This window comes from Echeneis naucrates, chromosome 14 (genome assembly GCF_900963305.1).
Source record: "Echeneis naucrates chromosome 14, fEcheNa1.1, whole genome shotgun sequence".
NCBI lineage: Eukaryota > Metazoa > Chordata > Actinopteri > Carangiformes > Echeneidae > Echeneis > Echeneis naucrates.
In genome coordinates, this window is record NC_042524.1 from 9,001,228 (window position 1) to 9,027,535 (window position 26,308).

Below are 26,308 nucleotides of genomic sequence, written 5' to 3' on the forward strand. Positions count from 1 at the left end.
CAAAAGATAAAGCCCAAGGACCTTTAATGCCCAGATGACAATCAGTCACTTTGGTGATATTCTGACCTTTTTTCTTGTTCCATGATGAGGCTTTGCCATTAAATTCAGTACAGGCTTTCATGTTGATTCATATAGGCCAAAAGTTAGATTTTTGTCAATACGAAAATGGCCTATGATCTGCCAAACACATCACATTCCCATTAGCACCGGTCACATGTTAACCTCTGGCCGAATGATATAACACAACTTTCAGGAAGCCCAACTCAAATAAGAAATAAAGTTTTCTACTTGCCTTGTTGCATTAAATATTCTTGTGGACTGAACACACATCTTTTTTGTGTTTTGTCTTTTTTTTTTTTTTAAATTGATATCATGAGTTACTTTTAATTAGCGTTTTCCATGTTTCGTTTGTAGGTAGATTCAGTGGAACACTTATTAACACACAACACATTTATTCTGTCAAGGTCACTTTAAAACGAATCTAATAGCGAGGGTCAGAGAACGTTATCATACAAATACTGGCAGAGTCACGGTTATAAACTAATGACGAGGGGCAATGCCAGTTGGAGCGAGTTGGTTTGTCTGCTGAGATTGTAAATGATTTGCTAAATAGATCATTAATGTTATGTATTTGCATTGTTTTTATAATTACATTTCATATGTTTTCTTGGCTCAGTGCCAGGCCCCAGGTCTGTCAAGCAGACAAACACCTCGTTCTCCAGATGGCCAGTCTGAACATTACAAACAGGCACATGCATCAAAGCACAGCAGGTAAATGTATCTTCCCCTTAGAGCCAGATACACAAACAGAAATATGGCAACGGTTGTCTGTATCTTTGTATCAGCCATGTGATAGACTGGCAACATGTCCGGGGCACACGCCGCCCTTGTCTCCTGTCAGCTGGGATTGGCTCTGTCCCTGCGCAGATAAACAGTATACGTGGTGGATGGATGGATGGATTAATGCTTATACTTGTGTATAAACCCAGCCATTCAAATGTGTTATCTCTAATTATGTTAAACTGACTGGTTACTGTGTTTGGTAAATGTCGAGGCCAAATCAAAGGTCTTTGTTCTGCGGAGAAATGTATTCAGAGCGAACATGAGCCTTGACCAGCCAATATCCAAATTCAGAATTTCATAGCGCAAGATTAGATTTGTGTTTAAATGCAGAGATATGGCAGCTGGATAGTCTTGTAGTGTTGTTGCTTCACTGTCATGAGCCTAAATACAATATACTAGGGATTATTTCCTCTTTGTAATGTTACCTCAATTTCTAATCCCAGTTCAGTCCTTTGTAGAAGTGAGGAATGGTCAAAAATATTTCAATCTTTGAATCTGCCTCAGTCCCAACGTATAAGCACATTTTGTCTTGGTTAGTATAATCACAAAAACAAATGCAAACCACCCCTCACACTATTATGAGTCTGCTCCTCTTTTTTCTGCCTGTCCTAAAAATATTGAAAGGCGGCCCCAGCAGGCCTTTCAGATTGAGAAAAACAAATAGCATAATTCAGAAGAAAGCCACAACTCCAGGCTCTTGGACCTCGCCAAGCTTTTTTTTTTCCCCCCGCTGTAATCATTATATTGGAGCCGCAAAGCAGAGTGGCCTTAAAAATAAGGATGGTAGAGTTTGACACATTAAAAAAGGAGAAGGTGAAAAAGACTAGGCAGGAGGGGGAAGTGATATACAGGTTGGAGGGAGGAAGAAACAAACACAGGCTTTCATTCGTATGATTGAATGAAGTTTAGCTTTGCTGTTGGACCTGTAAAGAATTCCTCCTCTCCTTCTCTCGTACTGTAGCAATATAAATTTCCCTTCAAGGCTCCTTATGGTGAATGAAAATGTTTTGCGGAAGGGCAGTTACTTCATTTTTTTGTCTTTCATACCGCAGTGCGCACATTCAGTTCAAGGCTACATAAATAACATACAAGGCTAAGGTACAAGGTTTGGTGTGAACTAAGCAAGTCATAACTATGTGACTGTTGGTAGAAGCAGATCAAATGGCTGGATACATTTCTACTTTAGCAATCTAATATTACCAAAATATGAAATCATTCAAAATCGTTTTCTGTGATTTCCAGTTCAATTTTCTTTATATTTTAATCTGGGCTGTGTTGAATAACATGACTCCACATAACCTCATGTTGACTGAGGAAGTGAGAAACTAGACTGTGAGCCTTCGCATAGACGTGTGACAGCACATTTGTTGGCTGCTTGATATTAAGCAAAGCATGAATGCAGCAGCAGTAGTCAGGAAGGGCCAGCTTCTCAGAAAGACAACACAATTTTATATTTTGGTGCATTGCGAAAGTGTAAGTTCAGTTGTGTTTTCTGACAAGAATTATCTGTGGAAACTTGAGTTTAAGTTGCTGATGAAGTGGCATAAAATTGCAAGATTGGAGTTTGCCAAAGAAAATGAAAATAAGCCCAATGAATTTGTCAGAACATTCTTTGGTCAGGGGCAGCACGGTGTCATAGTGGTTTGCTCTGTCGCCCCACAACTTGAAGGTTTAGGGTTTGACTCCCAGCCTGAGCCCTTTCTGTGCAGAGTTTGCATTCTCTCCATGCTTGCGTGGGTTTCTTCCAGGTACTCTGGTTTCCTCCCACCGTCCAAAGACATCATGTTTGGGTTTAAGAAGTCATCTTTCAACCTTATCCTATGTGTTGATTTGTCATTTCCTCGTAAAAAGGCCACAGCTAGATCATGTTGCTAGATCATGTTGTGGACTGGGTGCAGGACAGCTCAGCTATATTAAGACTAATGACCGTTGCCATTCTGGGTGAAAAGATGCTGCAGATCAGTCCGTGTTAGGGTTTGCACGCAAACCGACTTCATGTGGCAGAGCTGAATAATAATGGTGATATTCCACAGCAGCATAAAACGAGTTGACCAAAAATTAGAGCTAATCTAAGTTATGTTAGTGCAATGGGTTTTTTTTTTTAGATGACATGAACACAATCAATGTGAGTTGTTGGTGTACTTTGTCTTTTAAACAACAAAGAAATATATCTCCATTGGTAATCAGTAAGTGATGCCATTTTGCACCACTTTTGGGAAAAACTGGTTTTCATGATAATATGTTTTCTCCCACAGTGGTTACATCAACAGGGGAACACAAACTTATGAAGCCCGCTGAGATTTCAGTCAATTTGCTCAATTCCGTCAGCTCTGAGAGACTGAAATTTCTTCGATAATAAGCACATTGGACCTGCGTGAAAACAAAACAGCATGCCAGAGCTCTGTTTAGGATGAAAGCAAAGATTAATCACTGCAGCTCTGTTGATTTTATAGCACTAACCTTAAATCCTACAGTCTGCGTAATTCTCATTTTGTTTTCAGAGCACCCACCATCCACAGATGCACATTTGTGAGTGTGTATTGACCTTGGCTCCTCTGGAGTGTATTTGTACTAGTGGTTGAGTGTGTGCATGTGAATGAGAGACACAGAAGTAATGAGGGAGAAACTGCAGCTATAACAGAGTGGAACATAGCAGATATGGAGATAAACAGCTTCACTCACAAACCAAAAATCAATTATGTTACTCATTTGTTTCTCCATCTTTGGAAAATTCTCACGGTTACAAAACGCCATACTGTAATACTGCATGTCCTTTGTAGCAGGAGAGCTGCTTGTTTTCAGGACTAGTTGTCTCTGTTATCAGCTAGCGTCCATGCCACTGATATTAGATTATGGACCTTATGTCCGTTAAAAATGCTGATGTTTCCAGGTGTTTGTGTTCAATGCCAGACATTTGTAGTCAAAGGGATTTATGACTGACTATGACTATTCTACAAAGTGAGCAGTTAGTTTCTAAAAGATGGCCATGTGATTAAGTAAAATAACGCTACATTGTATGATTTTATTAGTTATTGTTTTCTAGCAATTTATCAACCAATTCAACTAATGTTCATTTTATTTTTGAGAAAGTGTTTCTGCGATTTTCAGTCATCAGTGTAATATAAAGACATAATTTTATCAGTAAAAAAATAGCTTTGTCTTCATTTTTGGTCTGCAAAGAGTTATAATTATTCTGTGAAATTTTATTTGTACTGCACTCCCTCTTTTGTAATGTAGTATACTTGAATGTGCTGAAAAGCTAATCACTTGTATTATCATTATTATTTATGAGGAGAACACCTGCAGCTGCCCGAAGAATCAAATTCATCAGTTGCAGTGTGCATGTACAGACTTGGAAGGTTTGAGCTTTGTTGAACATCAGTGTGGGCTCACCTGCCAAAAAAGGTTAGGATCCCTGAAAGAGCCCCATGCAGAGGGCTACACAGAAGCAGACTTTGCCCTGCAGCTCTGAATGACTGCCAAAGCATCTACACACACATACACACTCACACACGCAGAGTCAGGCACAAAGAAAAGTCCTGGCCCCAAGTGAGGCATGTAATCAACCTCCTCTTTTTACTTCCTCAATATGGTCTTTATCTCCACTGCTCCTGGCCAGAGAGCCATGCAACCTTAAGAGAAAGAAGAAGGCAAAGAAGGAAAGATAAAGACAAAATTAAAAGAAAATTTCAGATCAGAGGGATTTGGGTTTTGTGGGGATGTGCAGTGAATTTGCACTTGCATGATTCCTTAGAGAGCGCTCAGTCACGACGCCACTGACAGATTTCACCCAGCGGTTCTACTTAGGAAATAAACCAGCCCAGAAAATGTGCTCAGACTTGATTTTCACCTGTGACGCATATTTAAAATGCACGGAGGAAGTGGCTCTGTGCTTTGTACACCTCAAGAGACTTGTGACTTTGGACTGCAATCTAAATTTATACAGTGGAAGTTCTCTCTGTTTCAGCAGGATGCCAATTTAGGTTGAGCGTGCAAGGACGCAATAACGCTGTGATAACAATAAGGACGACAGCTTCTTTAAACCTCCCGTGTTCCAATCCAAACGATCTACCCTGAAGGCATAGAAATCTTAAGATAGAAAAGAAAACATGTGAGTCACTCCCATTTTGTTCATTTTCTTGTATTGTATTGAAGACCTGTTACTTTATGTCTTTTGACTCAAAATAGATAAAAGGAACATTATTTGCCCTTTTCTTGAAATGTCACTCATTAACTATTGTTACTTCTTCCAGTATTCATTTGTGGTGTAATGGTGATTGTTGCTGGCGAATTAGTAGCCTTTGTGTGAGCTCCTCAACAGTCAGTTAAGGGTGGCTGAGTCTCCATTGACCATATGAGTAATATATAATTTAGTTTCTGTCTGTCTGTTGATGTTTTTCTTCTTTCTTTTGTGGAAAATTGCGAACTTCGTCATTGCAAATTGTGCTGAAACAGTTTGTAGATCAGTTCATTTAGTAGGTGAGCAGAAAATTACACCGCAAACTTATTTTTATTAGGCGACAAAGCAGGAATTGTCAACAGTTGGTAGTTCCAGCTTCTCAGATATAAAGAGTTTGACTATTTATTGGAACAAATTGCTCTGTTAATTTTCAGATCCATTGATAATGAAATGAAACATGATTTGCAGGCTTACATACAGTGTGCAACTATTCCATTTGAAGTAGCAAATGTGTTTACTCAGAAAGCTGCCTTTGAAAAATCTGTGAACCTCTACAGGAAAGTAGTGCTTTTTTTCACGCATTATACATGAAAGGTTTGTTGCAAGCCATTTTTCCTCCAAAATATGACATGATGCCTCTCATGAATATGAATATGTTTCTCAGTAACAGTTTTACTGTGAGTTCATGGCTCAGCAGAAGATGTCACTCAACACTGCTGAGAGTGGAGAAATATCTGATAATGAGAAGACACAGCTCAGTGTAGAGTCCCCCAAAACGTTATTGGTTATTTAAATAATTTTCTGACTGAAATGTGCATGTGAATTTCTTAAAACACATTGATCCAAGAGATAACTTTTTAAACCTGTCTGTAAATTCAGAAAACTCTTATTCATGACACTGAGGGCTGTTCAATGAACTGGAGTTAGTAGCTGGGCCAGAACAAGTGGCTGTATTCGATATACTGTGTATTAACATAATCTGTCTGTTAGTATGTTTTACTATATTTGCACCTTTGTCTCTGGTGAATTATTTTCTCAGTGTGGCTTTTTGTTAACTAAATAGCTTTCTCTGAGTTACAGCATTGTCTCCTCTTGACAACCCTATAAGTGAGAGCTGGGATTGTTGTGACAGTGATAACATATGTCAACAAGTAAAACGTGTTAAAAGTCCCAGAGAAGCCATCGGAGGAGAGATATTGGATGTCACACACAGAACTGCATTCATCATTTACGCCTACATGACTGAAGTGACACATTTATTCTTTGTTAAGAGAATTTTTTTTTTTCCCCAGCCACGAAATTTTCTATTTTGACTAGACACAGTTCATTCAAGTAGTGACGGCTTAGAAATGCTTCCAGTCTTGTTTTTTGCATGCTTGCAATACAAAGTTATAATGCACAGGTTTTCAGAGTCTTAGTTTTTCCACGCTTTCATTTTACAAGCCTCCTGCAGGGATAAGAAAAATAAAAAGTTTTTTAAGATAAAAAAATTGGGCAATTTTAAGAGTGAGTGTTGGCAGTGCAGTCTATCTAACCTGTGGAAAAGCAGGTTGATTGGCATCGAAGCCTTTGGTTGCAGAGTTTCAAATGTGTTCAGTTTCAACTATAGTCAATTGATTCAGTGTTCAATTATGGTTGCACTATGAGAAGAACATTTTCTTCTGCACTTTTGCTTTTAAACAGCAAGACTGCAGAATTGTTTTTCATTACTCTGTGGAGGTAGGTGATGATATGCTGAGTTGTTTTTTGTTGTTTTTTTTTTCCCACTAACATCAGCTCACTCTGATGTCTGTGTTTTCAGCTCAAAGCTGATCCTTCTGTTCCACCTGAATTGTTCTTAGCAAAAGGTCAGCTAATTGCCTACTGTGTTGAATGTGAATCTGAATGCATTCATCAATACATCTAGGGACATAGATTACAGTGAAGACCTCTGATGATCTTCCTGGCGAACACTTCATCTGAGTGTCAATAGGCTAATCAATGAAAGTGATGCTTTAACTATGGATTTGTGGACAAACTGCCAGAGAAATCGTGACTGGTAATGACAAAGGTGCATTAAAATCCACAAAATAGTCATCCTTACTGTGCTTTGCTCCTCCCTCACATGTGTTTCACGGATAAGAGATGTAATGTGAGGATGCAGATAACATTGCCCCCAGTCTTGACACGAGGTACAATTTTGTTCTATCAGTTTGATGGGTTTTGCTCCATTAGAATTTGATTTCATACCATTGTCGCCCCATAATGAAAACATTTAGCCACACCAGCCCTGAAGTGTTAGACTCTGTCTGGCAGAGTGTGTGTTCTTCACTGGTCATGTTGGAAAAGGATCATCTCTCACAAAAGCTGCAAGAGCTGATTGTGTCTCCGCCTGGCTGCTGTGATGCCAAGATAGGAAGGACAAGGAGACTTAAAGAAGATTTAGCAAGTTTCTGACAAAAGACGCAAAGCAGAGAGAGTATAGTGCATCACAGAAATGTATTCAAATCACTTTGGATCAAGCTGAGTAGACCAAAATTTGGATTTTGCATCAAATCACTAAAAGTGATGAAGTGATGATACACAGTCAGTGTGCAAGAAAGGATTATTTTATTATTATCATTGATATGATCAGTCATCAGGCTCGAGGAGTAACGGGATACATGTAAGGGTGTTGCATAATTACGATGTATGGTGATGGACACATTAGCTCTGGTTTGCTGGTAAATAAAGTTAAGCGTGTGTTTGGTTTGCCATGGTCGATATTAGCTTGTAGCTTTCAGACAGGACCTGCCAGGCGCTCACTTGCTTTTTCTTAACTAATATAAAACGCTAGCTTAGTATCAAATATGTGTCTAAACTTTGTTTTAGGTCAGATGCTACCTGTTGGATTTTACTTTGGATTCATCTCATGCATTTCTCCTTATTGTTAATGTTCAGCAGGTGGACACCTGATTTGATAGAAATGGTGTGAGTGGTCTTCACCCATGTTAACTAAGAGAAATTTGTGCTGACTGTTATTGTTTTGACATACATTTCTAATGTAACCTTCCCTTATATCAGTAAATTTGGCTTGTTTTTACAGTAACAATTCTACAGTTACAGTTGAGTTCTCTTCTGAGGTGCTAGTTAAAAGTTTTGTGAACTCTTCGCAGACACACATTTGGCACATTTGGCAGTGTTTGGATTTTCTTTGTTCAGTCTTTTGTTTTTCTTGCTTCATTTGGCCACTGTTTGTTTTGGCTTATTGCTAATATTCTATCAAACATTTGCTGTATTTTGATATCATATCTCTCTGCTGTCTGTTGGCTTGTGTCTCTGTTGTAGTATTGTATGTGGTTTGTTCGTGTGAGATTGTGCCGATCTGGTTTGTTGAGTGTGAGATGGTGTGGTTGTTTTTAGAGGTGAGGACTATTTCCCTGTGGAAGGATATACAGCTGTGTTCCTGTTCACAGATCACTGCCTGCTTGTGTTTGTGCATCGTCATTGTTGATGAGTTATTGACCGCTGCATTCAAACCCATATAAGCTGCATCGTTTCCTCACTGGAAAGCTTCCCGGATCATAAGCTCTCGTAATTACAAGGCAGTCCGGACAATATGGATTGTCTTTGCTCTAATTAAATTATAGAGGTCAAATCTGAAGAAAACGCGGCTCATACTCTTTTGTAGTCGACTCAACACCTTTTGATCTGGGTGCTCCTGTTCTATCAGGTACATTGTCCTTCACTTTGTCTCCTCAAACCTTTTCGATTACAAGGCTTCACATCAATAAACTAATAAATGCAATCAGTTGTTTTTTGTTGTTTTTTGAAAGGGTTAGGTTATATTCAGTTGATATTCAGGAAGCTTAGTGTAGATTCATTGCTTCACTGTTTGGAAACACCAAGGGTTGACAAAAACACAAATGTACAGGTACTTTGAATTTTCAATAATAATTTAGCAATGTGCTGCATCTTAATTTTAGCTATAGGATACTAAAGGATAAAAGCGTAAAATGTTGACGTGATAATGACAGTAGATGAGCAAAGGAGTGTAGTGTAGAAAGGTTGGTGGCTTTTGGCATTGAAGGGAGGGAGGAGTGATCTATTGCTGTCAAGGAAAGAGGAGGGTTCACGTCAGTGTTTGCGATCTAACAGCTGTGGTACCAGATAAAAGTAGAGCCTAATCTCTTGACAAAATAAAAGTAAATGTACAGAAAAAAATTTTTACATGTGTATGAGATAATTGATGAATTAATATTGATGTGATAAGCAAATTTAATGCCTGCTATAGCAACATAGTTTAACCACAAAACAAATTCTTGGTTTGCTCAGCTCAAATTAAGGAGAGACTTTATGGTTTCACTCTCTAGACATATGGAAATATACATCCAATTGGTCAAGGGCAGCTATGGACATGGGGTTCAGGGAGAGAGAGTGATCTGATGACTGATCACTGTGGCAGCTAATAAAATTAAAGTGGAAATACAGAAGCAAATAAAATGAAATTATTTCACATCTTGAAAATATGAGTGATAACAATAAAGCATGGTCGACCAAAACAGTACAGTCCAGCAACCAAGCAATACTTCAGGCAGATGTAAAAAGATGAAAAATACAGAGAAAACAAAGGAAAAATATAGTGCAAATCATCCACACAGGGCAAGCTATGTATTTGAAATGGTATGAGATTAAAAAATACCAAGCTTCAATACAAAACTTGATATAACACTTTTTAAATTGGAAATGAAATGTTGCTGCCTTCAATATCACTGTGTTCTGCTTGTGAAAAGCAAACTGTTGAGGAATTGGTTAATGTGCTAACACACTGCTTCCCCCTTCAACACGTTGGCAAAGCACATTAGACTCCAGACTGATTCATTGTCATTTTCACGCTGAATAGACAGAGTAACAGTTTAATGTATCAAGGTTGGTTACGTAGTCCACTCACGCTGGACGGACCTCACGCTGTGTGATGAGAAAATAAGGCTGTCAGCATTATAAGTGTTGTCCCTCCCATTTGGTTCTTTCACCAGTGAATCAACATGCAAACCTGTCTTTCTACCATTACTAACACCCATCAGCACCGTACTACCAGATGCTTGTGCTTCAGTTAGTTCTTCTTGTCACCAGACTTTTATTATATTTTGCATTTTGAAAAATGTAATCTGTGGTAGCACCCAGACAACACAAGGTATCTTATTGAGTTTTGTAAAAGGGTTTTAATTACCTGTTTAAGCTTGGAGGCAGGTGAGGGCTTCACTATCAGGTGGTGCTTATGTCTGTTAGCAGGAGATCAGCTGTGAATGTGATAATTGGGGGCACATCTATTTGTAAGCTGCATATATGCTCAGCTACTGAAGAGTTTGATTCACTAAATAAATTGACTGTTAACTTTTTGGCCCTTGTGATACAGATATCTTGAAAGGAATATGTAGCCATCACACCTTTGTGGGGGAGATGAAGTAAAAATAAAGTGTAATTAGTTTTCTCGGTTGCTCAAAAATAAAAATAAATAAGATTTAAACCTCACAGAATAGTTAGCTCACACTGTTATTCTTTTCTTTTTCTTGGCTGCTGTGATGCAAGACTCGGGGGCGTAATTGCGAGAGGCTTCACTTTGGGCATAACACCTGCGTATGTTGAGTGGTCTGAACTGAATCATGGGGATGAGATGATCTTGACAGCGGGATGTGCCGCTGATTTTCTTGGCTGCCACACAGTTTTCAACCAGCAAGTCAAATTTTGCGGGGGAGATGGAACAAGATTTTTCTTCTTGGCAGTTTTGAGTGCTTTTGTTGGAGAACGTCTGACAAATTCAGGGGTACTTAAGTGCCACTTTGTTCTCACTTTTTAGACGTCGTTTCAGTTGCTGTGGAGTTTCTGTCAAGAGACAACTTCATCATCAATTATCTATAGTTTTTTTTTCCCTCATCCCCCATAAAATTCCTGCAGAACTTGTGTCCTTGAACCCCGTCAGATTCTGACTTCAATAAATTAGAGACAGAAATCTACTGTAACCCACAGAGTATACTGGCAATGATGTGCAGACTATATGAAAGCATTGTGGTAAACAGTATTTAAACTTCTCCACTTTTGCACAATTACGTACTTTGCTTCTAATTCATATTATTTTTCTTGCGTATGGCAAACATGAAATGGGTTAAATTACACCTCTTTGCCTTCCTCTGTGTTTTCATTACATTCTCATTTGGATCTAATTCCTTTTGATGCCACATGTAATTTATGGAGTCTTTCAAGTGGCTTTCAGATTAGTGCCTGTACAACATTTGACACAAATTTTCTTTGAATGTCTCTCACACTTACACATGACTCAGATTCTCCAGTCTCAGTAGAAAGCATGAGTAGGTCAAGCCTTTCAAGATTTAGCACACTCTCTGAGCTTACCTGCATCACCCTCCTCATGTGAGGTCTTTGGGGATATCTAAGTGCTACACCTCAGTGGGCCCAGAAATGCAATTCTTTTCACAAAACCCATTAGAGGTCAGTACTCTTCTCTACCTCCCTCTGCAAAGCTGTCCACTCATTCACCGTTGTACTTTTTCTCTCTGTCAAAACTAGTGAGATTAGATTGAAGATACGAATTCCTTATCCATATACTGCTGCTAGATGGGCAGTGCCTGCCGTGTCTTGGAAGTTGGCAACTCTCTGTGACTGACAACTGGCTTGGTCTGACACCGACAATAAAACAAACAAACATTATTTTCGTGGCTCCCCATTATATCACCGCAGACACCTTGCTAAAATGCCATTAGCTAATTCCTTTCAGCGCTCATTTCCACCTGCCTGTCCCAGCAGGATTAACGTGTTGTTTATTGGGATGTGGAAGAAAATAAACTCAAAGTTGATTAGCAAAAGTAAACAGAGTGAAAAGTTAGAATAATGGGAGAGGGAGGGGAAGATGTTGGTATATTTTCTTAATTCATTACATATCCATGCCTCTAACAGCTCTATCAGACAGAGGTGTCACTATAGGAGACACTAAAATGGCATTTCGTTGTTTTTTGGGTGAATTCATAGACATTCTTTATTTTCATGGTCAATGAATTAACTTCCTACTTCATGGAAAAAGACATTGAGCATGAATCAATCAAGCAAGAACAATAAGAGCTTGAGCAATCTGGTTGATACTTGAGGTCTTTCAGTCTTCAGTCACTGCTGCTGAAACCTACAAAGGCCAGATTTGACTAAGTAATGAATAAATGAATGAAGATCACTTTGAAACCATACATGACCAGATTTTCTTCAAAAATACTTAGAGTGGATGTAGCAGTTTTTCAAATAGGGTCTGTGTATGTATGAAACCCATCATGCTTGCTGTTTCCTGCTTATGGAGCCCACAGCAGACTACTCTCTCTGTGGATCACTGCTTATTGAAGTGGGATAATCCAGAAACCTTGGAAGTTCCAAGTAGGTTCAGGCCAATGCCACAGTACATTTCAGGAATCTACCATTTTATCATAAACTTATCATCGTACCATCAGCTGGCATCTACTCTCTCTATGGGACAGTTTGGCATCGTCTGAGGAAAAATTGCAAAGATGTTATTTTATGTCTTGAGCCATTAAACTGTGAAAATATAAAGAGCATCGATTGGTTTGGCTTTGTGACTGAAGCCATAGAGCCACAGATATATCGTGTAAAGGTTCATGATATATTATGGTGCATGCATCAATTATATTATATACATAATAATTAGTTCTGACAGCATTCAAATTTGTCTATAACAAAGTCAATAACATTGCAAAAATATCAATATCATTCTGATAACACGAAAAAAAATTACAATATATCAATTTGGTAAAACTGACTACACTAAACTGTACATCTTTAAGTTGCACTTAAATGTACCTTCTTCATGCACATTTTTCCTTTAATGCCGTGCATATTAAAAAATAAACTTATTTCCTACTCTAGTTATGTTTCAATAATTTTTTATGTTCACTTAAGTCATACAAAATTCAAATGAATTCTAAAAAATCTATACTCTCTGTGTACTATTGAAGTGTATTTTCATGAAGTACATCTAGTATATGTCCTGCATACACAATTAGTGTACTCACAGTGTGCTATTTTTTATGTGCTAACAATGTACTTGGTACACTAATAACATATCCTTAATTTTACTAAACATGTACTAAAATACAACTGAGTGTACTTAGCTGTACTATTTTGAGACACAACTAAGATGAACTATATTTTTTGTAAACATATTTAAAATGCAATGCAACACATTCTGATTAAATTAGAAATACATCTCCAGTATATTCCAAGTTTATTAACAGTAATCTGAAAATTCAATTGAATTGAATTAAAGAACATTTCAAATAAGTACAGTATTAGCAGAGAAGGTTGTATTTAAGTATAATTAAGTTGATCTTAATGGTGTCTCAAAATAGTACAGATAAGTACACTAAGTTGTATTTTAGTTTGTCTTAAGTGGCACCAATGATGTCTCATTAGTATATTAAGTACCTTTCTAGTATTCAAAGCTAACACACTTTGTGCACACTAATTATGTGCATGTGAAGTATACTACGTTTGCTTAAATTTAGTATGCTGAAGTATACTTTTTTTTCACCTGGGTTGTGGTTCCAGAAAGCACCCTAAAGTTTAAAACATCTCTAACGGTTCGGCTGAAACGCAGAGAGACTCTTTGCACTTACACATATCACTCTACAACAGCCTTTATGTTTATTTTTGTATTTTATATTTAATTTTTTTAATCAGAAACCATAATGCAACTCAATGATAGACCAGCTTGTCCCACAAGCAGCTGCCTTAATGGAAAGTATTTGTTGTCTGTGCAAGGCTATGAGGGATAATGGATGCAATTTATTTTGCAATTATTGTAAATGGTTCTTGTCAGGAACATTAGGTACACGCCTAAAAAGTAAATGCAATGCTTTCATCATAACCCCATGTCATCTCTAAGTGCTGAAATGTGGAGTTTAATCGTCTGTACCATTGTGAAACAGAATCAAGACTGGGGATCTGACAAACAATCCCCGAGAGCCACTATTTCTTCTGCTAAAAGGAAATTGGGGGGGGGGGGGGGTGCTTGCTGTTTTTCTGTGATTTAACAGGTTTTACTTCTTCGCCTCTGAAGACAGACTAAAAGATAAACATAAAACTCCGATCCATTGGTCTTTGAAAAATCATGTTGTGGTGTAAGGAGGAGGAATTGCAGTCTCAGCAGTTATGCAAGTTCATTGGTCCAAATTGTCCATATTCCTTTCAGATGGCTCAGAGTCTGTGTGAGGAGGTCGGCATCTGACTGTGCGTAATGCTGAATGATTTAATGATTTCTCGCTGAACTAAAATATGCTCAGTGAGATACACACAATAACACAAAATAAAATCTCATTTATCCCTGTACAACTGTTGGGCCTGAGACTCAGGTAGTCGCTAAACCCTGCATATCCAGCTGACGAAGAAAATAAAAAACACCTTAAAACAAAGATGGAACTTTGCTCTGTTCTAGCTTTTAAGTTGAACTAAGTTTGACGTATAATGTATAATGAAGGATTGCATTTGATAGTATAAATGTCAGCCACAAAAATGGCCGCTGAGTATATCAAAACATCTTTGAACTGACTGGATCAGTCATGCGAAGGCATCGATGCACAGATGGCTGCATCTAAGTGTGTAAATCTTCTTAAAATAGGTATTTTTATTTGCTCCTGCATTGAGGCTTCCCTCGTGATGTCCAATGTGATGTGTTGTGCCTTGAGAGGATCGCCTGAGATGCTTTCCTATTTGATTTCTTTTCTTGTCGCCTGGCTGTAATGCTGCTCTGTCTGTCAGGTGGCTTTACGGCTCCATCGGTGTGTCTATTAGCAGTACTGCTCTATTCGCTGTGCTTGTGTGCAGGAATGTTCTCTCAGCCATGAGCAGAAGAAGATGACACCATGCTTGTTTATTTGTTTTTCGCCGTTGTTTGTTTGCTGTTATGTTGCAACTTGCAATGAATGATGCATTGGTGCCAGAATTCTAGCAATATATGTCTCGATTTGAGGTATTTTGCCCTGCGAGAGGCAGCTCTAATGATGAAAACATCACTGCACAGAAACAATGCTCAGCAACTGCCAATCAAACAGCTCCCCATATCTTAATACGGTTCCATGCACTGTTTTCTCTCCTGCAGTGAAGGAAGCATGATGGGATGTTCTTGTGCTGTGTCAGCTTGAACGATCTGACTTGCTGCTGACCTCCTGAATAAATTCTTGTTTGTGTGTTCGGTTGGTACTCTACATTTGTTGTAGAATATCGTAACTGTTGAGGCTGAAGACATATGGTTGTTTCATACTGGTCCACGGAGAAAAACCAAGATAACCAAGATTTTATTGAAGAATTTTTTGATGGCATGTAATATGTTTTTACTGCCTCACAATCATAAATGATTGCAATAAAAACTACGACCTCTACATGAGACAGCGTTGATTCCGTTTAGCAATTACCGCACAGATTAAAGTGATTTGCAGCTTTCAGAACTCAATTTCAGATCCTTTTTGTTTTGAGTGTTTGTTGATACTAATATTAATAATAAACTGTATTACCAACTGTATTACCGGTGACTGAAAAGTGATATTTAACGTTCTTAAAACATATGTTCTAAGGTTGATTTTGTTTTTTGTTTTTTTGATTGTATATCCCATTCAAATGATTTCACAAATGTTTTTCACAGCATGGCAAAAAAACTAAAACAAAACAACTGAGGCCCCCAGGGGTCTGATGGACTGTCAAAAAACAACCAAAAGCATAATAACCCCCAAAACATTAATCTCATGCATTGTGCCAGATTTAGCTCTTGGGTGATTAATCTCGAGGCCCAGAGAGATGGTTGGAAACATTAACATAGTTATTAGCATTAATATTGATGCAATTTTGCTGCATTTGTTCCTCCAACAAGCCAAATGTTGAAAAGGTCAAGATGCATCAGTTTCTCCAACATGCATGCGCAATATTTATGTGTGATTATGTCAGTAAATGGTCTGTGCAAACAGCATCTCCACTCTTTCTCCTCTGATAACTGCGGCTACATAGAGCAGTTCGAGTGGAATTAGACATCGGTACTCTGTCAGTGAAGCAACAGCTCTCAGTTGTCAGCATATGTGACTGATTTGATGCAGCTTTTATCTAATCAGTTTGACTATTGATCGATTGGTGTGGGTGAGGTAGCTGTGTGAGTGAAAGACTTTGGAGGTGATAAATCTTAAGTCCCTAGGTGTTATTCAAGTGTGGTTGTGTTTAGCTTAACGACAGTTCTTAATTGTCTTGCCAGTGTGGCTGACTGTTAAACCTGAAGTGAACAACCAGCCTTAGGTTCTTTATCATCGGACCACTGTGACTATTTCCAACGCTCAAATAGATAATGAAATGTGGTTGAAATAATTTAGAAAATAGGTACAAAAACAGCAGTCTCCTGTTCAACATGGTTGTCTGTTTAGATAGTACAAACTGATTTCTGTATGTTGGGAAGAAGAACAGCGTCTTCTGTTCTCTGCTCTGGTTCTTGGTAAATGGAAACTGGCATGAAGTGGATGCTAACTGCATTCAGTGTTTTCCTACCTCTCCAATGTTTGACTTCAGGAAATCTTTAAGTCCCTCTTTCACCCCTCTCTATCACTCTGACACTGATGGAGAGTGTATTGACAGTGTCCCTCAGCTGTACAGTGTTGTAAGTAATGGTCATGGATTGCTGGAGCGTGTTGAGCACAGAAACAAAATAGGCCAGCTCGATGCCAGCGCACCGGTGGACTGAGCCCATAAATGATAACAGCTGCAGCAAATGCAGCGGCACATGATGAGTGTCACACTTAAGACAGGGACTACTTGGGAATATCTGGTCATTTTCCAGGCTCTGCAACCGTCAACACTTCCTCACCCTGTCAGCTATAGCAAAGGTAGACCGACTCATGTTTGGTGTGGTTTTTGGGGGTCTTGTTCGAAGAATAGGGTTAAATAGTGTAAAATATATCATAACATTACTTTCTATTTAATTAACAAAATTTTAATTTTTATTCCATCGCCCTCAGCTGACTTACAGTTTTTGCCTCAAATTTCATTTAGGATTTCTCACCCACTCTTCAGAGAAATTTTGGGCTGTCTTGTACACACAGTGTGCTTAAAATCTACCCCAAATTTTTGCAAGTGAATCGTGGGGACTGTCTTAAAGTTGTTCATGGTGAATTTTGCGTTCTGCTTTGGATATGTCTTGTAGTAGAAGCTGGCTTCTTCTCATCTTTACTGGCTTGATAAATTGGAGGGTGTGCAACCACATTTTGTTGGTATCTTGTTGAATACATTCATACCTTTGTCTATGCAGTGTTTCCTGAAACACTGTATTTCAACCAAAACAGAGGTTAATGAAATAATATCCCATCAAATGATTTTGCCCAATATTTTGCTCACTTCATCATGCTCTTGTTAGTTAATGCAGCTCAAATGTTGGCATTTTTTTCTGTGTCTGCAGCCATATATTGTCTTTCCATATGTGGTCTGTAACCCTGTTAGTGTTAAGGTTGCGTTATTGGTTTTTTGAAACCCCATTGCATTGTCCCCTGTGCAAATCCACCCAACAGAAAGAAGAAAATGATCCACCCTTCAACTCAGGAGTGCTTTTCACCTCCTTGTGAGCGATCAGGTGAGCTGCCGGATGACAATTTGACATATGGATCCATACTACTCTGCCTTTGACCTTCAGCCTGTTCTGGTTCTCAGCAGCGCCTGGATGTGTCCTCTCCCCTATTGGAGGCTTTGGCAAATCTGTGTTAGTCTGTTTCTGTCAGTCTTCTGTAGTCAGAGGCCGGTCCATTAATTATCAGTCTGCTGCTATCTGCTATCCATCTGGAGAACAGCTCAACAGTTATTATTAACATAAATTTCCAACCTTGACAACTTGTCACTGCAGCTAGGTGTTGGCCATCAGGTGAGCCACAAGCTGTCATTTGGTTTTCATGTCTACATTAAGTGTTGCCTTAGACACGTGTCTCTTTCAGTAGTACAAATACATTGATGCCCATTGTCATCCTACAATGCGAAAAGTAGCTGCATTTACAAATTGTCTCCAAGAAATATGGAAAGAAGGACTGGGAAGAATGATCACCTTTTAGCCTGTGTGACACCTGCTCTCACATGATGATCATCCTATCATCTGATCAGTGATCGCTATGGTGTTCCTGAGCAGCTCCAACCCGTTACTGCTGGTGCTCAAAGTACAGACTTTCAAATGAGCCTGCTAAGTATCCAAGTACATGTTTATCATTAAATGTTAATCCAGACAAATTCTGACAATCTGTTTACAAAGAAATGGCAGAATTGCAAAAGCAAAAATCAAGACTCTAATTAGTTTGTGACCCAGTTGGAGCTTTTGGCTGCACCTCCTGGACAACTCCATCTGCATGGCCTGGTTTTCGTAAAGTGGGACATGGATTTAACAGCCTTGATCTGCAGTAGTGGAGATTGAATCACACTCTCACTTTTTTGCTGCAAGTGTTAATGTTATGATGGTTGGCAGTTGAGCATCAGATTAGACTGTCACTCTTTATCGGCTGTCATGGAGCACCAACAAATTCTGCTCAGCCTCTTAAAGCCTACAACTTGAGATCTGTACTGAAAGAGAAGGTCGTCACCCAGGCTGATTTAGCAGTTGGGCATGTTTGTGAATCTGTACAGTTTCCCTTTAGACTGACATCGATACATTTCTCCATGTTTGGGTTCAGAAATTGGTGTCACGAGAGAAACTTGTGGATTTGAATCAATTTGTTCTATGCATCAGATGATTGAATTTGTAAACCAGACCCCTGTTGATCAACAAACAGGATTTGTTTGAATTTCAGTTACTGACGTTTTTAAAAATGCATCAGCCAATTGTGTGTATTGATTTGGATGATCTAAAACTGCTGTACAGTGACACTGACAGCCACAGTACAGACCTCATAGCAGACATTGCAGATCCTGAGGATATTTTAGCAATGTTGTTCAATGTTTGGCAGGGAAAGTTTGCATCGTGTTAAAATTGAATACCATCCAGCAGAATAAAAAGTGGGGTGTAAAAATTGAGCTGCCTATAGTTTGCAGAACACCAATTGACCAGTCAAGTTCTTTGGGCTTATAGAAAAGGGAAGACTTCTGGTGTCTGCCTTTCACTGCTACAGTATTTCTTTTTTCTGTTTTTTTATTTTTTAAACATTGGCTCTGCACTTGCAATGACTAAGGTTTTGTATATTAGCAGTAACATTACAAGTTGCATGTGTGCACAGCTTCACAATGGCTTTGATTCCTAACTGTTGTACCATAAACCTTCAGCACGCAAACACATTGATTTAAACCAGGTCTTGCAAAAACAAACTAGAATTACTATCTTGCCATAGTCTGTCTCCACCAATCAGTGAGAATGTAGGAAATATGTTGACAATCTCTCCTCCTGTTCCTGAGTTACAGCATCAAATAATATTCAAAGTTTTTTTGCAGGACATTCGCCATTAATTTATTAGGTCTTTGTGTTAAGTTGTTTCATAGTTCGTGTTTGAAATGTATGTGTGTTTTCTGAAGCCATTTTACTTTTGAATTTGAAGTAATGACCTCAATGTGGCTCCTGAGACATTGTGTCTACAAGAAGGAGGGACCACATGCAGCATAATGCCAATAGTGTAGAGGCATAATTTGCCAATTAAGTAATTATCTCTAATCAAAATTGCTTGAATGACAAACCAATTAACTGACAGCTCAGCTCAATTTTCATATATGCCACCCTTGGCGAAATATCTACTAAATGACCTTTGGCAGTTCTGAAAAATGGATGAACTGAGTAGCAGAAAATGAATCAGTACTTTTTTTTTTATCTATAAATTCCAGCTTTTGAAATGTTTATGCTGAGTTTCTGTGCCATTTGCCATTTATGGCAGTGAATTTCATATTTTTAAGTGCGCCCTGTTGTTCTGGACAGAGCAGGCTATCGTTCACATCATCTTGTTCTCTGAGAAACTCTGGTCATTTTGTAACTTTTTCATACTAATAGTAACTCCCCTGTTTTGCTGCCTTCTTGGGCAGGTGGACTGTTAAGAGACTGCCAAACGACTGATTTTTACAATATATTTAATTAGATATTTTCTTACAAAACAATTCCCTCATAAACCAGAACACACAAAATGCATAAAGAAAACTGTACAGTTAGTCGGAACCTGTTCTAAACATGAACAATGTTATCTACAACAGTGGTTCCTATAAATGTCTATCACACCAAGCGGGTCAGCTCAGCCCCTTATTTGGAGGGTTAACGGAGAGGTACAGAAATAGTCATGTGACACTGAAGGTAGATCCAAACAAACAACATGAGCTAGCCAATAATGTAGATATATCAGCAAGCACAGGTGCAGTCTCTCTTTGTTTTTGCTCTCCTTGGCTCTAGTAGCAATGTCATACTGCTGAATCAACCTTAAGAGATAAGCTGACAGACGTGGCGATGAGAGGGAGGGAAAGTGACTTTTTCACAAGCAACTGTAAGCTGTATGTGACCGTGAGAGATCATTGAAAGGTCAATGATAATTATGTTGGAGATCTATTTTCATAACATGCATGTCTTGGAGCTTTCAAATACTGTAGATTACTCATTTATAGGCATTGGGGGTGTGACTTTGGATGGGGTAGTGATTTTAGGAAGCATCAGAGCCTGAATCTTCGTTTCACGATAAGGTGTTTTAATTAATTCATTGAGAAAACTGGGCTACCAATTCAACAGATTTCCATTCAGAAAGTATAAATGTTTATCAGATATTATATTTCTCTCCTCAGTGCAACAGTGGTCTAGGAAACATGATCAACATCACCTTCAAGAAGTTCATCAGACAGGTTTTCATGCCAGAATGATTTTCATGGCAGATTAGCAGCAAATACCTAAATCACAAACAAGAAAGACAAATCTGCTTCACTTCCGTGTTTACTTTTTCTTTTCTTACACAACTTGGTTACTACCCTACACATTGCATTGGGGAGCTACAGGCACCCTACAGGCACAACTACATATTAGGAGATGATTAATATTTAATTTGGATTGCTGATTCTTGGTTTGTCTGGGGATGGGAAGCACATGAGCAGATATACTCCATTCACAAGACTCTTGCTGATTTTACTGTGGCACATTTTTCGTTTTTCTACTCTTTAAAGTTTGACTTTCCTTTTTCTGTTTTACCTTGACCTTCAGAGAAAGATGTGGGTTTGAGATGACTTCTTACTGACCTGCCATGAAAAGATCAACAACTGGAAAATCCCAAAGGCTGTGAGTATTTGTGCAGTGAGAACAACCTGTATGTGCAGCAGTTCCTCCGAAGTTCAACCATATTTCAGCTCAAGAAAAGTCCATTGAGGTTGCTTTTCATTTTATCAGATAAGCCAGTGTTTTGCTCAAAATAAATATATCTTGTATCTTTCATGTTAAAATAACTGACCAATTAAAATCAACACCTTCGTTTTTAAAAGTTACTTGATCCAAACACTGAAGGTGTAGACTTTAAAAGCAATAAGCCTGAATTACTGATAGAATAAAATTTGGACTGCTAGAATAAGTAATTGATGTAATCAGTTAGACAAAAGCCATGCCATTGATCCCGTTTCAACTACAAAACACTCTGTGGCTGTTCAGTTCTTACAGAAGGGGTGGCATTTCTCTCTTTCCGCAGTGACCAAATTTTGTGTTTTATTTTGGCAAATCAACTAGTTACTCTGTCCAGTCATGGGTGACATTTGAGTGCACTTAAGGGAAGAATAGATTCTGAGCTGATGTTGATCCATCAAAAACATTCTCAGAGCAGCCCTTATTAATAAGATAGTCAATCCTGCTGTGATTGAGTATCTGCTGTAAATTGTTTTGCGAAGCAACAAGATGGCATTGTGTGGTTCAGGAATATGGGCTCTGTATCCGCTGCTTTGTGTTGGCAGTTCTTAGTTCTTGGCAAGTTGTTAGTTGCCTTAACTATTAAACCAACAAATACATAGTAGGAGTTCTTGTCTCTAAAATAAAAATAATTTTATGCATTGCCTGCATTAAGAAAAATTGTTTCAGATAATCTTTATCATTTACATAATCAAACGAAATGTGGAAGATCACACCAAGGGCTGAATATTAGAGGACATTCAAGTAGGTTGAGGCCAGGAGGCAAAGAGCAGGGCTACACGGTATAAAGAGTAACAAAGAGAAAGCCATTACTCCGAGACTGGCACCCATTTTAACCCATTTAACTGAGTCGTTAATAGTAATTCCTGATTATATGCGGAGCAGCAGAAATGCAATCTTGCTGCTAATGGATCTTTATGATGATTGGTGCAAATGACCAAAGATGACCAAAGCAAAGTTACACACAGAATAATGACGTTCATTCACAGAGAGAAAATATCAGCTATCTTGACGGATGAAGAGTTGCTGGTGTTTATTTGGATACTGCTCCGAGACAGATGATACCGTGTTTTTCAAAAGTAGTACACATTTTTTGACAATGCAGAAATCAGCATTTTATAATAAGTGAACAATCGATAAGCAGGGCTTAAAGCAAGAAACATTTCCATGCACATCAATATTATAATGTAAGATTATTTTCAATGTTTATATATTTTTCAATCTCAAACTGTCCCGTGCTGGAATTCAAGTTCAATGCTGGACAACTTTAAGCCCTGAATTAGTGTTCTGGGCAACAAAAAAAAAAAAGTTTAGTACAGTATGTATTGTTCATAAAAATGTATCCCTACTTTTGAAACTGCCTACTAGGTTTTGAGATACAATATATTTTCCCTGTCCAGTTGGGGCTGCCAGCCAAGTTTAAATCCCAAATCCAGAAACAAATTTTTCTTGTGTACTCGACAGTAACTAATAATAATATTATTTTGTGCAGTCCTGAATAATCACCGCATGGGAGGTATAAGTCTATCTGCCTTGGGGTTTCATCTTGATGCATGGGTCTCTGGGAGGATGTACAAATGCTCACAGCCAGTTAGATAGCGAAGTTGTTGCCACTTTGGCACGGCCTCAGTATGTGGGTCAGCGTAAACGAAGTCATTATCCTGAGGGAATCTGCTAAGTGGCATTTTTAGGCTCCACAGCACAAAGTTGTGCTGCAGGCAAAAACTAACAGAGCGACAGTGTGGGACAGATTATACCATTGCAGGGGACTGTAGGACATACCGTTCATTTCTGGGTAGGCCTCCTGCATGAGCGAGACATCTGTTGTTGACAACTAATGGACAAATCGAGCTCTTTGGATAGACAATGTAAATAGAGCGTATTACACATGTGCATAAAGCCAACATCTGCTGGCATGAGGCAAAAGAAAGCTTTCAGAGGGAGGATACGGTACAATACCAGGACAAAGGCGAGTAAACAGATAGGTTGGTAGCTTTTAAAAGGACTCAGAACACACAAACACTAAAGGCTGACAGGACAGACAGTTTGTGGTGATTATATGCAGCACTGGTGAAACCGACAAACATTGTTGAGATAAACAAAACTGGAAAGCTTTTTACTCTAAAAAAAGTGAGCATTGTGCATAGTTCATAGTTCGTTAATATCCCATCTTCAGGTACCTATATGCTGTGATAACATGGAAGGAAGTGCAATAATGTACAATTCTGTATAGTTAAGTGCACATAGATCACTGTTGCACTGAACGGCATTGACACTTTCTCCCAATAGAAATATCACAACAGGGTTTCTTATTGTTTTTTCAGTTACTCTATTTTGAAGTGAACTTTTGTTACAGTAAACCCAGGCATGTTTCCCTCTTGCTCAGTCCCAGTGTTGAGTCCACAACTTATATTCACTTAAATCTTTATTGTAGGTAATTTGGCCTGATCTTTCCTCTTTTTTTTCCCCACTCACATCTTTCACTAATTTTCTGCGTTCTCTTTTTTTTTTTTCCCCCTACTCATACCTCACCAACCCAGACGATTGTGTTCCCTCTCTTGATGTCTGACACCTCGCAGTGTGGTGTTCTCTGTTTGCCGTTCAGGACAAAGAGGGACTCAGCTGATGGTGTCACCAGGTACTGTCCGAATAACCCACTGGAGACCACCACTCTGTTGGGGCCTCCCCAGGGCCAGGCTTGGGCGGTCAGGGGCTCCTTGAGGCTCCGGAGAACCTCAGTGTGCCCCGAGGACAGATCGGCAAATAGCAGGTCCGTGCCTGAGCCTGAGGTGGCGACCACCACATGCTGGTTGGACTCCGTGAAGGAGGGCTGAAAAACCAGATCAGAGACAGCTATAGGCTCGTCCATTTCCTGGTTCAGACCTAAGTCCCCCTGGAATGACACTGTCTGAACAATCAGCTTCGAGCTCCGCTGGTCGGGCGTTACAATGTAGCGGCCATCTGGTGACACAAACGGCTGCCCTGTGATATTTAGGTTGGGACCGATCACAGTGTCCGTCACACTGTCGACCAGAAGCTGGGGCGGGGCTTGGAGGTGGCCCTCGCTCTGGCACTGGATGAAGTAGAAGCCGCTCAGATGTGTGTAAGCCATGCTGACTGGCACGCAGCTGTAGTTCTTCAGGCTGATGGTCTTGACACGGTGGAAGGTCTCCAGGTCAATCTTGTGTACCGCAGGTTCATTTTTGAGGAAGACAAAGGCAAACCTGAATCGACAAAGTTCAAAAGAAAGGTTAATAGCCTTTCTGGATTTTTGTGGGCAGTGATTAATACCCATCAAGATTCTCATTAGAATTCTCATTTGCTCTTTTGGCCATTACTTCAGTGGGACAGTTGTGATGAGTGAGCAATGAGCTTGCCTCTGTTTTTAAGGTCAGAGGTGTCTGAATATGCGCCTGTGTATGTGCTGCTTTACCTCACGTGAGTGATGATGAGGTTTGTTGGAGGAATGAAGAAGTCATTGACTCTCTGGAAAGTTGTGCGGACGGCACGATGCACTTCTCCAACACTGGCTTGAAGAATTACCTGTAGAATAATCAAACAGGTACTCCCGATTGTTAATTTGACATTTTACATTCTGACAGTTTCACACAATTAACACGTACAGAATAATGAAAAAAAGGTTATTTTTCAGAAATTTTCATTATCTAGACTTTACCTGTAACTCCAACAAAATTGCATTGGTGGTGCTACATTTTGTTTTCCTGTTAAAAAAAGCTCCATTGTACCTGAGGACTTTAAATGGGTACCATCTCAATTTTAGATTATATTTAGCTCTACGTGGATTGAAGGCACTTATCATAAATGGCTTTGGATAAGAGAGCACAACAAATCCATGCAATCTGACTATTGTGACAGCCAAACTTGGGACCTCCTAGTTTCACTGGAAGGCCCTGCAGCTAGTTTCTGTAAATGAAATAGAGGCTCACATATCAGGTCTTAACAGCCAGCGCTTGTCCAGCTGACATGCCCATATATCCTGGAACAGATAAACATCTATAGTATATGACTTGAGCTGAAGTGTGGCCCCGCATCAGTACTCTGATAAAGCATCTTATTCACTGATGGTTATCTTAGGAGTACCTGCCACAGTAAAAGCCCCATCTTTCATGTCATACACCTGGCACTGAATCAGCATGTTTGTAAAGCGTAGGAAGGAGCACCGCCTCGTTCATGACATATGCTTTATCATATATGCCTACATGCTCAGGTCACAGTCAAGGACAAGTGAGGTGGTTTATGGGACCTCTACGTGTGTGTGATCATGCATTTTTAAAAGCTGTGTGAGGCCACTTCCTATACTTGGAGAAACTTGGCTGATTTTGAATTCTTGGTTTCGACATCAAGGCAAATGTTGCAAGAGAATATATAATATTTTTTAAAGGAGGAGATTGATTGTAAAATCGATTCTGAGGTCTCCTCCTGCATCATTAAAGCTGAACCCCTACTTGATGCTCGTCAAGAGGCCGGACTCCAACATAGTTCCTCAGAACTATCAAATGCAGACAAACAGAAATTCAGTTAAAGCTGCAAGTTGTCACCTTTGCTGTATTTCTGCAATATATTCCTCCTAAATATTTGATCAATTTTGAACAAAATTGTTCTTTTTGCTTACTGCTTGTAAGACATGAGAAGAAGCCTGGTTAAAGAAAGTCATTACAACAACATTACAATGAGGGACGTTAATGAGTTAACATGTTATACAGGCTGCTACTGTAGTCTCTGGGGCTGAAGATGATCAAAACGTAATGATACTGGCTTCCCTTTGTCATTGCTCATCCCTGGATTTCATATCCACACACTCAGCAATGAGTTTTACTCTGCTCCCGCCTCACTGGCTGCCCTAAAACCTGAGGGGGATTTGGTTCTGACCGAGTACTGCAGATTTTGCTTTT

General features: G+C 39.1%; 1 protein-coding gene and 1 long non-coding RNA gene across 4 annotated transcripts in view; one reads left to right on the plus strand and one right to left on the minus strand.

The window, feature by feature from the left end:
• Positions 1-4,562: 4,562 nt before the first annotated feature.
• Positions 4,563-26,308, plus strand: part of LOC115053873 (uncharacterized) — a 30,406-nt gene continuing 8,660 nt past the window's right edge. For both annotated transcript variants that reach the window (XR_003841536.1, XR_003841537.1), the window contains exons 1-2: positions 4,563-4,954; positions 21,207-21,281. This is a non-coding gene — a long non-coding RNA (uncharacterized LOC115053873). The remainder of the gene's footprint in view (positions 4,955-21,206; positions 21,282-26,308) is intronic.
• Positions 20,139-26,308, minus strand: part of fstl4 (follistatin-like 4) — a 283,334-nt gene continuing 277,164 nt past the window's right edge. For both annotated transcript variants that reach the window (XM_029518729.1, XM_029518728.1), the window contains exons 15-16: positions 24,829-24,938; positions 20,139-24,619 (exon numbers count right to left, since the gene is read on the minus strand). In XM_029518729.1, the coding sequence (XP_029374589.1) occupies positions 23,917-24,619; positions 24,829-24,938 (813 nt within the window). In that variant the 3' untranslated portion in view covers positions 20,139-23,916. The remainder of the gene's footprint in view (positions 24,620-24,828; positions 24,939-26,308) is intronic.